Raw genomic sequence first — 15,277 nt, 5'->3', positions numbered from 1 at the left:
TACAAAAAGGTTTAAGTCTTCAATTAATATGCTACACAGCTCTACATTTTTCCTTATTCTGTTCTTTGCAGGATTTTATCAAATGTTGGATCATCTTTCTACATTACACCCACAGAAAAATCAGTTGAAATAGCCACTAAAATAAGCTTCAATTCATCCAATTTTGACGTTAACATGAATATCCCTGTATTGACGTATTGGAATAAAGGTAAGTTTTGATCTAAATACTCAAAAAATGAATTGTTATAAATATTGGACATGATACCTGTAACAAATTCTTTGAAACATATTAATTTGTAGAAAAAGAGCAATGGATATCTGTTGAAGAAAAGTGTCACAGGTCAAATGTAACACAAAGTCAAATAATTTCCACTGTGGTATGTCGTATTTATGTATTCACACAAAATTTTCTATTTCAATGTAATTATACATTATGTCGTTAATAATCAATGTTATGACTCAATTGCTAGGTGTGTCCTGCAGTGTTTTATGATGAACGTAAAAGAGAAAAACGAAGCTCTCGTTCAGCAACAGTAACAATGCACCCACGAATGTTTACCCTTATGAAAATGAAAAGAAGTATTCAAAATACCGACCCTGTTATCATAACGAGTGGACCTTTGCGTTACCAGGAGGACAATCATACATTTTCAAAAGTTCACTTCTCGTCCTATGATATTGAAAATGATTCTTTCATTTATTCGATAGAGAAAGACCCGGAACACGGTTTTGCTAACATAACAACAGACGGTTGGTTTACTTACCAAGGCTATCAAGACTTTAGCGGAATTGATGGTGTCAAAATTTGTGTCTCCGAAATTAATATATCACGCCCGTTTATTCCAACAAAAACATGCAAAGATTTTGATATCATAGTTAATTCGACTAACGATGATCCTTCCATTGACTTCTATCCCGATACAACATTTCCATATCGGAACACATCTGATGGAGGTGAATACATAATTGTATTTGAAAGCAATATCACACGAGAAAATGAGTATGGAATATTTGCAGCCGACGATATCGATATAGGTAACAATATAAGCATCGGTTTAATAGATTTCACAAATGACACGCTGTCACTTTTGGAACTCAAAAAATCTAAAAGTAACAAAATACAATACAATCACCTTGGAACCCATAATGAATTGATTTTATGTCATCATGTTGACAAAGAATTTAGTGGCCTCACTCACGCTGAAATCCGTGCCCACGACGATCAACTTGATGACCGAAATCTGTATGGTTACAGCCGTGGTATAACTGTGAAAGTGTACGTTCTGATGAACCCTTGCATAAATGGCGTCTGTGTAAATAAAACAGACATCCCTTGCAGTGACACTTCACGGGCTTTTAGTTTCGATAAGTTTGCATGCTATTGTTCTTTAGGGTACACTGGGCAGTGGTGTGAAACCGACATTAATGAATGCCAACCCAATCCATGTTCTGTATTTTACGATTGTAAAAACTTAGTCGGCCATTATGAATGCATCTTAAACGGACAGAAAACGTTTGGGTTGGCAATAGGATTTCTCTTCATAATAGGATTCCCAGTTCTTTTGATTTGGAGGTATATGAAAAAGCGACGACCTAGCAACAAAATATCTGACAGCATGATATGGTATCCAGCCAAAAAGAGGTAAATCAATTCTTACACCCCCCCCCCCAAAAAAAAAAAACCAAAAACAAAACACAAAACATCTACACAAGACATATACATAGTTAAAACCAGTAAAAGTTTTTTTTATTTCGTATCATATACATCATTAACTTTTTTAGATCAACCCCAAATCAACGTTTTAGAAGGAATCATAAAATTTCTGTGACGGACCTGCCATCAACTTCGAATGATGACGGCTGCAGAAAATCATTCCCATTTGAGAACGAGGAGCACCGACTGTCTGCAATGCAGTCCTTGGCAGAGCACAATGCTTACTTGAATGAGACGAACACTGCCTCTTCCCTGGCGAAAGATTCTTTCAAGGATTGGACCATGCCTGGAAAGAAGGTCTTCAAAGGCAATGATATTTTCAGACGATCTGGAGCCACATCCTCCGAGATACCTGATCCGCCAAATAGAGTTGTCACTCCAAGCGCCATTAACGGAATGTATTAGACCCTTAAGCAGCCTATTCGACCCAAAAGACGAGTGTGATAGAAAAGAACATTATTTTTTTTGTAGTTGATTTAGTTAACTTTGTAGACTTAATAAAGCATCTTGCAAAAATATATTCGGATCCTTATAAGTGTCATATCAACCAAAGAAAAACGTTAACACTCTGATGAATCTATACGCATTTTATATCAAACGTGTTCAAAATTTTGAATTTTTATTAATCATGTAGATCGATTACAAATGGAGTTACCTAAAATTGTTTTTAATTGCCTCAAACATGATATTTTGCTTCTGGCATCAACCAATATATAAACTGGCGTTGTTAGTTTTTGAATTTATAAAAATATTTTTTTGCAATTGAAAACAAAATCACAATTTAACTCCTTGCCTTTTCGAATATTGTAATGTTACAGACACTGTTAACTTTTGTTGCATGACGTTATCTATTTCCCCACAGCGCACTTGCGATAAAGTGTAGAAAACGTAATTTTTTAAGCAAAATGCGCCGTGCGTATTTAACCAATTCCATCGAAATATAGGCGGTCTTTTTACTCGTAGCTTTGGAAATAATGAAGAACTTGACCGAGTTAATAAAGTGTTTATATGGTAGGATTTGTATTTGTCCAATAGCTTTTTCATTTGATTTTTCTAAACGGCACAGGTTATCCCAGTTAAATTATGCTTTGGAAAAATTGAGTAATGTGTTATGTAAAAACTAAGAACAATTATAACGGTAAAGCATGGCATATTATCTATTTTAAGTCAGGAAAAATTATAAAGTCCTTGTTCAATAAAATTATGCCAAATCAATGTATGGCTAAATATCTTATTTATCATAGTCGCAAGCCACCTACGATAATCTTAAATTACATGTGCACCATGGCTTACGACGATTCTATAACAGCAAAAAGACCGTTGGATTGTTTTAGAGTTGAAGTGTTCAATGCGAAGATTTCATATATTATGATTTGATTTTTTAGTATATATGCGGGGACCCTCCATTTGTGACAAAACTGTATTTTATGTAGACATTTTACTAAGAGTGAAAAGTTATGTACATATTTTCAGTATCCCAACTAATGAATTTTCAATCAAACAATAAATAATAAGGTAATTATAAACAATCAATAGATTCAAGGTATAATAATATTTTTCCTTATAATGTAAACCTCTAGTACACACAACGATAATAGTATACAGTTGTTGACTGGGGCCGAGGGCAACAGTTGATCTGTTGGACCGGCTCGCAAACTGTTGCCCAAGGCCGAAGGCCGAGGGCAACAGTTTGCGAGCCGGTCCAACAGTTCAACTGTTGCCCGAGACACAGTCAACAACTGTTTTGTTATACCCCTCCTATTTTAATTAAAAAATCACTGATCTCATTAAAATTTAACAGGATTTTACTTAAACACTTGATATGGAGCAAAGAATAAATTGTTCAACTGTTACCTGAGACACAATTAACAACGGTTTAGTTATATCCCTACTTATATAAGTATGGTATAACTAATTTATCATTATATATTTAATAAAAAGAAACACTCATCTCACTAATATTAACAAGATTTTATTTGAACACTTATATGGAACATATAATGAATAAATAATAGTTCAATTGTTGAATAATCAGGTAAATTATTATAAAAAAAAATATCACAGTACATCTGATTAAAATTATCACATTTGCAATGTGTGAAGATATTTAAAATGTGTTTATAAGCTTGAAGTAAAAGCAGAATTAATAAACAGTTAAACATTAGTTAACAACTTTAAAATAAAACTACAAAAAATGTACATGAAATTAAATTATGATCACAGACATTTTAAAAAATTGCACAAGTTTTAAAAAAATTGAGTACATTAAAAAACATTTGTAGCTAACATTTTGTAAACAAATAACTTCAACAGCAACTTTAATAAAATTAAATACATGTAACAACAAACACCCAAAAGATTCCTACAGGCACTTTTTTCATAAATACAGCAAGTTATGCATACAATTTAGTTATTGTGTATTGTAATGTTGCAGCCATGGAAAGAAAAAACAGATTTAGCTGTTTTAACATTAGGAATGCTGATTCCAGTTCCATGAAGATTTCCAAACATGGGGTTGTCAAGAATGGCAGCTAAATCTCTGTCATCAACATCGACAATGTCCTGGAGTTCTTGCACATTTGAGGCTAGATCTGGCATTAAATTGTTCTCAATTTATTGAAGGGGTGTATGTTGAATTGGCGCAGACTTGCATACGGATAATTTTGTTGTTAAGGCATCTGACATATTGCGTTTTTGGGAATTGCTTAATTTGGAGGAATAATGTTTTAAGCTGCTTTCTGATTTATGTTTAGAAATACCAATAATGTGTCGAGACTCATAGCCACATTCATCCAGCATGGTTATGCAGGTGGCTCGTATGCAATGATTAGTATACACACATGTAAGTCCTGCATCTTTGCTAATCCTCTGCATCATACTTCCTAAGACATTCTTTCCAACAACCATATTGTCATACCAAACAGGTGAATGATCATCAATGCTTGTCTTTGGACGTTGCCATAGAGAGTCGCAGTCTGCATTTAGCTTGGCGATATATTTCTCAAAACTCATAACTGGACAATTGGAATTTCCTACAAAATATTAAACAGAGTCACAATTTTTAATACATGTATTTGCATTGTCATTTTGTATATATATCATCTAAATATATATGTGTGTAATACATTTTAGGATAAATTAAATAGAAAAAAAAAGTTTTAATTATGCACACATTTATTTTGTTATATGCACTCACCGGGTTGCTCATACATCCTTCCTCCATCCTGGTCATCATCATTACAATTCAGACCTCTATGATTCTTTGTTAGCTTTGCAGTGGTGCATGCGACATACCTCCTGCTGTCATGGTCCTTCCGGATTACATAGTCACTCTTTTTCATTCCACGAAGATTTTCTCTTCCTCGGTTGCAAAAGTACAACATTATTTCAAAGAAAACTTTCTGTTGAAGGGACTTAGGACTGTCACAACTAAACACACCGTTTTTGTACAAAATTTCCAGGTCTTGTTCGCTTATTACTTCCTTATGCTGCACCTCTCCAACACCCTCTTTCTTTATTTGGACCATGGCGGCGAAGAAAACGTCGTTTGCTGGTTTAAATCTAGCGTCGTTAATGATGTCAACTTCGTGCGATTTTTCGAACGATTTCTGTAATCCATACCTTATGGAAATCATCGACTTTTTTGCATACATGGAGCCGTCTTTCTTTCTCGCAGCGCAATAAAACTTCCTGAGAACTTCCACGATTTCTTCACATGATTTATCTTTTAAAAGATGTAGGGACAGGTCTAGCGTTGATAGATAATCATTCAGTATATTTTCTGCAGTTTTTACAACATTTTTGGTATTCTTACTGTCTCTACTTTCCAAAATTGATCTTATTTCCTCTTCTGAAGCTTCGCCAAACCGAGCAGCGGCAGCCATGTTTGTATACCAAACGACAGGAAAGATAACTCGTTTTCGCGGAATATGACGTCACCGGTCAACAGTCTTTTTTAACAGTCGATTTTAACAGTTCCAGTCTAACAGTTCCAGTCCAACAGTCAAAATGCTGGACTTTTTTTCGTATAGAGTTATATAGTAACTGTTTTACAGGGGTATAACAATTTCAAATGTTTACAATTAAAGCCGTTTAATGAAATAGAAGCATTATAAATTTCTGTCGCTGGTTTTGACGTAAACGTTCTTATCAGTAACTGAGCAACTGTAATACAGAATGCACTCTGCATTGAAAACATCTTTGTCGAAGTTGGGATTTCCTTTCAGAAAACGAAAAATTGTACCAATTAATGTAATGAAAACGAGGGACAATTTTACTTGTTCTTTTTAGGTCATATTTTTTCTTATATGTCTACCCATTGGAAAAATTTTAGATACAACCAAATTACTACCAAAATATCAATTTAAAACTCAATAGCAGACCTGTAACTTTGCATGCAAACAAAAATTAAAACAGCAATACAGTATTGTAGACTTAATAAAAGCGTCTGGGGTCGGGTGGCGTTGAATAGAGTCGGTCGATTTTAGCTGCTAGTCTGTGACTTACGGTCTGTAGGATGGACAACCCAGGCATTTTGTTCAGACCGAGAGGTACAGACTGCGGCACGTTCGTTTTGGGAATGAAATTGTGCACGCTTAAAAGTTTCCACGATTGACAAAATAGCGGGACTAGTTTTTATGATACATGTAAAATACTACTTGTTTTATATTATGATTGAATTATTCTTAACTGTTTGATTACAAATGTAAGTGATATCCAATAGTCTAGAAATAATAAATGGGTATAATTGTTGACCTATCTGAACCCATAGCTGATTGGCTTATAAAAAATGAATATGAGCTCTCGTGGATGATCATCGCTTTCAATAAATTTGCGAATGACTAGAAGTATTAAGACTAAATACAAATACACGAAGACATTATAGTTTTTCAATACACGGTGAAATACAGCAATATAGTGTCGTTGTGAAGAGATACATTTATTGCCGTCGACTCAATAGACGGAAGTTCAAATATTTTAACATGCTCTGTGAAGACTAAATGATTTAGATGTGTAAAAACAGCAATCATCTTTTATATAGAAAATGGACTACCGCATAATCATTAAATTTCGTGGGGACCAATTTTCGTGGATTGCCTAAATTTTACAGGTTCGTGTGGATGTAATTTCGTGTATTCTCTTAAACCTACAAAGGAAACGTTACTAAGTACTTTATAGCCCTAATTTATTAATTCGTTGAGGATGTTAATTCGTGGATGAGAGGTACCCACGAATTCCACGCAAATTGAGTCACCACGAAATATAATGATTCCACATTTTTTAGTTGTTTTATTTAAAAAAATTAAATTATAAAAAAACTAAAGCGAGTCACCAAGAAATAGTGTATGTCTTTCAAGACAATGTCTCGAAATATGTAATGCTCTTACATTAGAGAAATCGAAATATGTAATGCTCTTCAGCTAAAAATCAGTACATTGAATATTATTCCAAACTACTCCAAAGCAATTAGGCGCTACTAATTTTTTGTTCTTTTCTGCTAAAAAGGATTTTTTGTAAATTTGTGAATTTGTGCCAAAATTATGTTGAAATAATCTGAAATTTATTTTTTTTACTTATAGAGTGATTTTATCCAGTGTAAGGGCGTAATAGCTTCAGTTGATTAATATTGAAAAGAGTTTTATTATTCACAAAAATTGGCCCATTTCACCAAATAGATATGAGTTTTCAACATGACAAGTAGATGTTTAAGACTTGAGACTCTACCTGATGTCACTTTTTAATAGTAAATGTAATTCATTGATTTCAAGAAAAGTTCGTCAGCAATGTCTCTAAGCTGATAAACAAAAATAACAGCGTTTTGTGGATACAGAAAATCGATGACACTTACAGATTGGTTATGTGAAAAGCGCGATTATGATAATTGGAAATTTTTTTATTACAAAATTCATCATAGAGAACTGTGAAATACGAGAGTTCTTGGGAAAATTCGCGGACACAGTGATTTACGGAAACATTAATGTGTACTGTAAATGATGAAGTTCGATCTATAAATTGACTATCAATTAGAGAATATCTATGCAAAAAATCAGATTTTTTTCAAAATATTTTTTAAAAAAAGTTTGAGTTTAAATCTGAAAAGCTTCCCTGGTATTAGACGATTAGTCCGTTCACAATCGAACTTTTCAGCGAACTGTTAAAATTATATTCTAATGTTTTATATTTAAACTTACAAAGTATTCTTTATATTATGAAAATTAAACAGTTACACGATTATTTCCTGCATATTTTGGAGAAACAATTATCAATTCAATGTAAGAATCAACTACCGGTATTTATTTTAGGATCTGGCGACGCTACTCTCCAATTTTCTTTCAATTTTATACGGATACACCTAAGACTACAAGTAAAGAGTACAAAGAAAATTAACTTTAAAATTGGTTGCTGTGGGTTATTGATGCCATCGTAACTAAGGTAAAAAAATTTGTCTACTGTCAATCCATATAATAGGGTATACCCAACGAATATAAGCTTTGAAGTATTTAAAAAAATTGTTGTTGTCAATTTTTATATTATAAAAGAAGATCTATAGAGAAACTATCACTTTTCAAAATGTTTCCAATGAAACCTCTAAAAATGTTTTTCTGTTCTTCGTCAACTCGAGTAGGTTACAATCAAAACTTACAATCACTGCAGGCCTATTAATGTTCTCTCTATATCATACTACATGTATCCATGAAAATTCACACCCGTTGCCATGGTAGCAAAACCAAGAAATTGGGGAAATGAAATTATAAAGATGATTCTAATTGTTAGCAATCATGATTTTAAAAAAAATCTTAAACTTCTTGCTTGTATTTGCAAAACACTGTCTAAAACACTACATATCACAAAAAAGCATTGCTATACAAAACAAAAATGGAAGAACACCTACGCAAATCAAGTACACTCAAAGACAATCTAAAAATGGCAGACCTGGGAGAGATTGTACCAGAAAGCACTGTCAAGAAATCAAACGAAATGTTTACTTAATTGATAATATATTTTTGGTCTCTGTGTGAACTGACAGTATACTTCCAGTAAGATTAATATACTATCAAACTTTATCCTTTCAATCACCTTACAATTTCAACGGAGTTGCTGTCTTAATCGATTCTTTCAAATGTGGCTTGTTTTTCTTTAAAAAGTTTTGATTTCTAAAGTTTAAAAAAAATAACGGATCAATATGGTTATTAAAATAAAGTTATATATAACGGAAAGCGAGAATGATTGAGCATAAATATGGTAAATCATCATTTTATTACTTTTTGACAAACGTTTTCACGCCAACACATTAGGGAAAATATAAGGCTATTATATGATTACCATTTTTAAAACTAGCTTATGGCAAATTTTTGCTTTGTTGAATAATGTGTTTTGAAAATCCTTAATGGTGCTCTGTGCATCAAATTTAAAAGACCTGATTCGGAATTTGCGCAGTTATCTTCAGATTAGAAAGGACCGTGTATTTCGGTCTATGTTTGAGGCAATGATTTTATCTTTATATAAAACAAAGAGGGTAAATAATCACATGGGATAAGATCCGTTCTTTGCAAAAAAAAGACATTCTTGCCCAAAACAACATAATTTTTGTGATTTTGTAAATTAATTTAAAACATGTTTTAAATCAACAAGTACCGCAGTATGTCTAATAATATCGTTCATTTCGTAGTACATAAATCACTTTACATTAGCTTATATCCCCTCGTTCTTAAAACTTATTGATGTGTTTTTGATGATGGTTGCTACTACATGTACAACTATCTCCTTTTGATAAAACTTGAGACCAATTTTGTAAGTGTCACATATTCCTAACAACGCTTAAATGTGTGTTGCCTTAATTTTGTTTGTATACAATGATATCTTAAGATACAGTTCCACAAAAGGGTGTCTTTTTAAAACTCGGTTATCTAGAAAAGCCCTTGTCGCATTTTTATTACCAAGAGTTAAGAGTTTGTCCAATGAGATCGAACTTCCTGGTTTGCATTGTAAAAGATAGAAAACTAGCAAATCATATTGCTGTATTGAACAAAATTGAAATTGAAAACGTACTGAACTATGGATAAAAATAAAGCATTGACCACTTAAGTTCGCGTATTGATTATATATATTTCTTTTAAATCCGTTTTTAGCTCAGGTGAGCTTTTCTGATCACATTTAGTCCTTCGTCCGGTTGTCCGTTTGTCTGTCCGTCTGTAAACTTTTCACATTTTGAACTTCTTGTCAAAAACACTTGGCCAATTTCAACCAAATTTGGCACAAACCATCCCTATGGAAAGGTAAATGTGCATTGCAGAAATGAAATGGCAGTTTTTATTCCAAGCGGAGAAAGCCTTGAAACTGCATAAAAAGAGGGGGACGCATTTTTAAAAATCTTCTTCTCAAGAACTACTAAGCCAAATTCAATGCAATTTAGCAAAAATTATCTTTATAGAAAGAAAAATATAAACTGCAAAAATGAAGTGCTAACTTTTCTCGAAATTTGAGTTATTACGAAAATAATAATGAAAGGAGTTGTTTTCAATCAGTTTAAAACTTCGGGTTCGGTATTCCATACATGTATATCGAAAAGAATGTTCTTTGCTTGAAGCAGCCATGTTAGACGGATGAAAAACGGGTTAATCTGACAAAGATTATTTTATTTGTTGGCCAACTGTTCGCGTGAGAAGGGAATCTTTGAAACATGCTAGATACATTGATGTCGATTTTGTAAACTGAGTTTTAATATTCCAGTGCGTTGGCATTGCACTTTTGACGGTGTTTTAAGTTTGTTTTGATTTTCTTTTCAGTTTCATTAATTAGTTTTGGAACTATAGTCTGTATTTTGTAATTTTTACGTATCAAATCACACAGACTTCGGTAAATCAGACAGCTGACTGTTTACCTTTGCAAAATCTGAATAATTTCGCTGATGGAAATATGTAGGGTATATATGTGTATACGATTCATTATCAAAAATAAATTTTGCGTTTTCTTTGTTTTAGTGTTTTTTCCCTCTTTTTTAATTGTTTAAAATTTTTTATTTGCTAACCATATTGAGTGTCAAGCTTCGAGTTATAAGCAAGATACCGAGCTTTGCTTCCAATTTTATGTTTGCACACAGAACTGAGGCTATGCATTTGTTCGTTTACATTTTAAACGCTGATATGAAATGCGAAGTTTAAAAACCTAACTTGAATGTAATAAACTCATGTAAACAAAATCAGGACGCAAACCCAGCAGATTGTGAGCTCCGTATCTTGCATATAACTCTAAGATGGAAGTTGAAATTTTGGTTGATCATTAGAAATGTCTCGCTAAACATAAAGTACTTGTACAGAGTAATTAAAAAGATGATATGCTGTAAGTACTGTCTAGGTCCCCTTCTAATATGGTGAATTCTTATGTAATCTAGATAAAATTTTGATAGTTTTTCAGACACAAGTAAATGAAAACGACGTTTTTAAAACAGTTTCCATAGCTCTGTAACATATCACATGACAACAGTTTTCATTCGAGTGTATAAGTCGATCAAGTGAGTGAGGTTATAAAACGCCACACGAGTTCACGCCAGGTAAACAACCATCGTTTAAAATGGGGAAAACCAATTAAATTTTTGAATGTTTTTTTAATTAAATTAAGTGCATTGAGGTACACTTTCCTTCTTTAACATATAGAGTTTTCTTTAAAATTCAATAACTAGTAAGGAGTTGAGGAAGAAAATATACCTAAATGCTTTCATATATTTTGATCGCTTTATTATGTGGGGAGAGAGGCAGAACTAGAATAAAGGAAATCGGAGAATTACAGTGTACCCCTACCAAAAATTTAATTATATATCTTGCAAATGATCTTCTTATTTGAGGTAAAAATGGTATTCCATGAAGGTACATATGTCAAAGATTACGTGTATGCAAAACAAAAAAAGAATGTGTAAAATTTGGATATTTTTTGTTATTCTACCGAGGGGCCATATGGCACAATATCATTTGAACGCCAATATAAAGCCATTGTTGCTCAGGTGAGGGATGTGGCCCATTGGCCTCTTGTTTATTTAAAAAAGTCCTCTCTACATATATAACAATTTAAAACATGTTGCCATCGATTTAAAACTTAACAATAAAAATGAAGTCTTTTTAGCATACATAATCATTTTAAAAAACTCAGATCGCAAGAGTTTTAATTAGACATAAATGATTTTTGATTGTAGCTTGGAAACCTGTATTCAAACTTTGACTGAAAAGTAGGGGAAAAACAAATCAAACAATTTTGTCTCACCAAACAGATGACACACATATCTTGTCATATTAAAGTTTAACTTAAAAATTACTCAAGAAAAATGATTTCTCAAATAGGGTATGTAGAAAATTGTTAGGACTTTTGAGAAATCTAATCGTAAATTTTAGTCATGTAGGATATTTGCTTACTTACAAAAAATCAATCCAGACAGTGGATATTAAAATCTTACATGATTTTGTTTAAATGATATCGTTATTCACATGATTAAAAAAAGCATCAGTATTTTTGTTTTGTTTGGTATTTATGGTGTTAACGTTGCAAAGATTTTTTCTTGATCAATCGAAACTAAAATTAACTTAAGGACACAAATCCAAGGACTTACACGAGTTGACTTTTAATTTTCAAGTTGTTGTAGTTAGCATGTACAATAATCTTCACGTATATGGAAGATTAGCGGGTGTTTCTGTGTTTTAAGTGTTCTGTGAAAATGAACAGTTGAGAACACACACTACGGTCCTCAATTTTTAGATAATATCCTTTAAACGATTATTCTTTTTCTTTATTTGCATTTAAACATATTCATTCCAAAATATACCAGGCTATATTTGGATTAAGAATATTTTGAATTTTTTTTCCAATGAATTTAATGTATTCAAACATATTCATGTCGAAAATTCTGGGTGCAATACCAGGCTCTATTTGGATTAATAATATTTTGAAATTTTTTTCAATGAATGCTTATTTAGAGAAGATTTCATATGGAAACATATAAAAATATGATAACATTAAAAACGTTTTGAATATATTTATGAATGACACACAAAAAATAAACTCCGATTCGAACGAAGTCTTTATCAAAGAGCAATACATATTAACAAAATTAATATATCATGAATATTGACAAGATGTTTAATTGACAACAAGAAAGAACTCTTTACGTGGTGTATCAAATACTGAAAATAGATGAAAAATGAAGAATTGCAGTTCAAATCATGCCGACCCATCTTTACCAAAATCTAGCAAACAATTAAAATGAAAACACTCACATCAATTCGTTAATCTTATTTTTGTTCAATAATCATGTTACATTTACATGTGAATTGAAAGAGCATGCTTTATCAAACGGTTACAAATTTTAACCAGGAAGAGAAACTCGATTGGCCAAATCCTAGTGACTTAGAGTAGCAATATCGAATTTCTTTCTTATCAAGTAAGTTGAAGACAATACCAAGTCCGGTGCTTTTATAAAAACTTAGAACATACCTAGACGAAGTCTATGCGTTGAACGCGGAAGTGAATGAATGTAAAAAATAGATTTTTGATTAAAATAATCATTATCAAATAAATTTCTACTCCTTTGAATCCACAATCAATAGAACAAGTTTATGAGGATATTAATGTCTATAAATCCAGTAAATAATAGTAAACAAAATATGTACTTTGATGTGTTAGTTTTGAAACAAGATACGATTAATAAAAACGGCATCTGCTTGATGCAGAACAAACAGTGTTAAGAATTTCCAATATCAAAGACCAAAGAAATTGGTTTCTTTCCAGAGATATATGCCAGGAATTGTTTATATTTGAAGTGGTTGCCTAGTACGGTTCTTTTATCATGTGATAAGATATGAGGGTATTTTGTCGTCTTATATATTGCAAAGATATGATATGGTGGAGCATTTCTGACTGCATACAAGATATCATTATGTGTTTATATTGATGATCTAGAAGGAAACGAACAGTTCTTCCTTACATATTGGCAAATTTGTATCCGATTTAATGATGAAAAACCCCTCCAACTAAGTATGAGGGTTGCAGCGCTGTCAAAGGTTTATTATTTGAAAACATAGAAAAACGAATGTCTTAACGAATTTTGCAACCGCTCTATGTAACTGACGCAAATCGATGTGTTGCAAAATTTAACTTGTATTGCAAAGTCACCCTTTAAATTAATTTTTTGCTGTCAATGAGCTTCCGTAATAAACAAAACGAATTAACTCTAGTAGCAACATAACTTTTATAAGGAGCCTTACTTGACAATAGACAATCTACCGCGCTCCGCACACAAGATGTTAAGTTCTAGGTCTTTACTATTCTTATCTATCTATGTATTAGCTACGACTGTCTGTCGTATGTGTCAAAAGGGGGCTTATTTTTTTTAAAACATATTAATTATATATAAACTGGATAGTAAAGTATACCTTTTTAATGTTAAAAAAGTTTGACTTAAAACTTTTTTTATTCATTATTTCATTATTTTTATTTATAAGGAAAACAAACTCATTCATGAAAATTCATAAAACAGTAACATAATATATGAATGAATTTAAGTTTTGCAAATACGTACATGATTTTTACGATCACGAACTCCTTTTACAAGGATAAAATGGAGGAATGTTAATTGTAAATGGAAATGCCATATGCAAATACATTGCGGTTATATGTGCTTTTCGGCGGTGTATTACGGTCATCATGCTCTTTGTTAATCACCGTTTGTAGGGTATAACCTAATATGCAAGTTCTCAGTTTTCCTATGTCAATGTAACCCAAGTAAGGACTAAGTGTTTTAGTGAATGCTGAGAAACCTTTGCGTTATGATTCTTGGCACCGATCTAGCTGAAAAGTTGTCAAAAACTTAAAAGTAGTCTTTAGTCTCCATTTCTTAGTCAGCTGAGCTTCCCTCGTCTCTTACATCCCCATTTTCTATCCCATTAAGGTAAGTGGGCTACATCATTATCATCAGTTTGAAGAGAATGTATACGTACAATATCGTGACCATTATTATCAATGTGTTGGGCTGTATTTCAACTGCATGTATACAATGACTACAGGGCTATTACAGTGCAGTCATTGCAATAAGTTACTTAATACAAAACAAAATTAAGTACTTTGACAAAATATTTTATTTAAAACGTTTCACAGAATAGAATTGGCATGGTGACATTTCATTATTTAATGTTTCGATGTTTTCAATGCTTTAAATTTAATTCACTTGGAACGTAAATATTATGATTTATTTGCAAGATGCCTGGATACAAGTATTTTTTAAAATTCAATAATGTATAAATAGAGTCAATAATATTAGAGAAAAAAGCATCCTTTAATGCTCACAATCATCGGGGAATATTGTGTTTATTTGATATGATAATAGATGTTTCAATTTTTAAATTGAAACTCGTTTTTTAAAGAAATATAACTTTAATAAAATTCGAAAGAATATTTATCAATAATTCAGTCATATTGGTTAACATATCATGATTGAAAAAATATTGAAATTACAGTTAAGAGAATATTTAAATAAAGGCAGGCTTGTGCCCACGATCCGACGAGATAATCAAAGGCAAACAA

General features: G+C 32.1%; 2 protein-coding genes across 2 annotated transcripts in view; one reads left to right on the top strand and one right to left on the bottom strand.

Moving 5' to 3' along the window:
- Positions 1-2,232, top strand: part of LOC128188194 (uncharacterized) — a 32,211-nt gene extending 29,979 nt beyond the window's left edge. Inside the window, 4 exon segments of the mRNA XM_052859092.1 lie at positions 72-208; positions 301-377; positions 471-1,642; positions 1,783-2,232. Coding sequence (XP_052715052.1) covers positions 72-208; positions 301-377; positions 471-1,642; positions 1,783-2,119 — 1,723 coding nt within the window. The 3' untranslated portion in view covers positions 2,120-2,232.
- A 2,095-nt stretch (positions 2,233-4,327) lies between these two features.
- Positions 4,328-5,779, bottom strand: LOC128187429 (uncharacterized). Its single transcript, XM_052857873.1, has 2 exons — positions 4,911-5,779; positions 4,328-4,746 (listed from the first exon to the last, which is right to left on the bottom strand). The coding sequence occupies exons 1-2, from the start codon at positions 5,596-5,598 to the stop codon at positions 4,328-4,330; spliced, it is 1,107 nt and encodes a 368-aa protein (XP_052713833.1). The 5' UTR covers positions 5,599-5,779.
- Between the last annotated feature and the right edge of the window lie 9,498 nt (positions 5,780-15,277).

The sequence above is a fragment of the Crassostrea angulata genome, chromosome 6 (genome assembly GCF_025612915.1).
Source record: "Crassostrea angulata isolate pt1a10 chromosome 6, ASM2561291v2, whole genome shotgun sequence".
NCBI classification, from domain to species: Eukaryota; Metazoa; Mollusca; class Bivalvia; order Ostreida; family Ostreidae; genus Magallana; species Magallana angulata.
The sequence above is the reverse complement of the archived record's forward strand: the minus strand, read 5'-3'. Positions and strand labels throughout refer to the sequence as shown.

Excerpts from the sequence above, each read along its gene's own strand:
- LOC128187429 (XM_052857873.1), bottom strand. The coding sequence starts at position 5,598 with ATGGCTGCCGCTGCTCGGTTTGGCGAAGCTTCAGAAGAGGAAATAAGA. Across the intron at positions 4,747-4,910 it reads AAGGATGTATGAGCAACCCG|GAAATTCCAATTGTCCAGTT; the intron begins GTGAGTGCATAT and ends AATATTTTGTAG.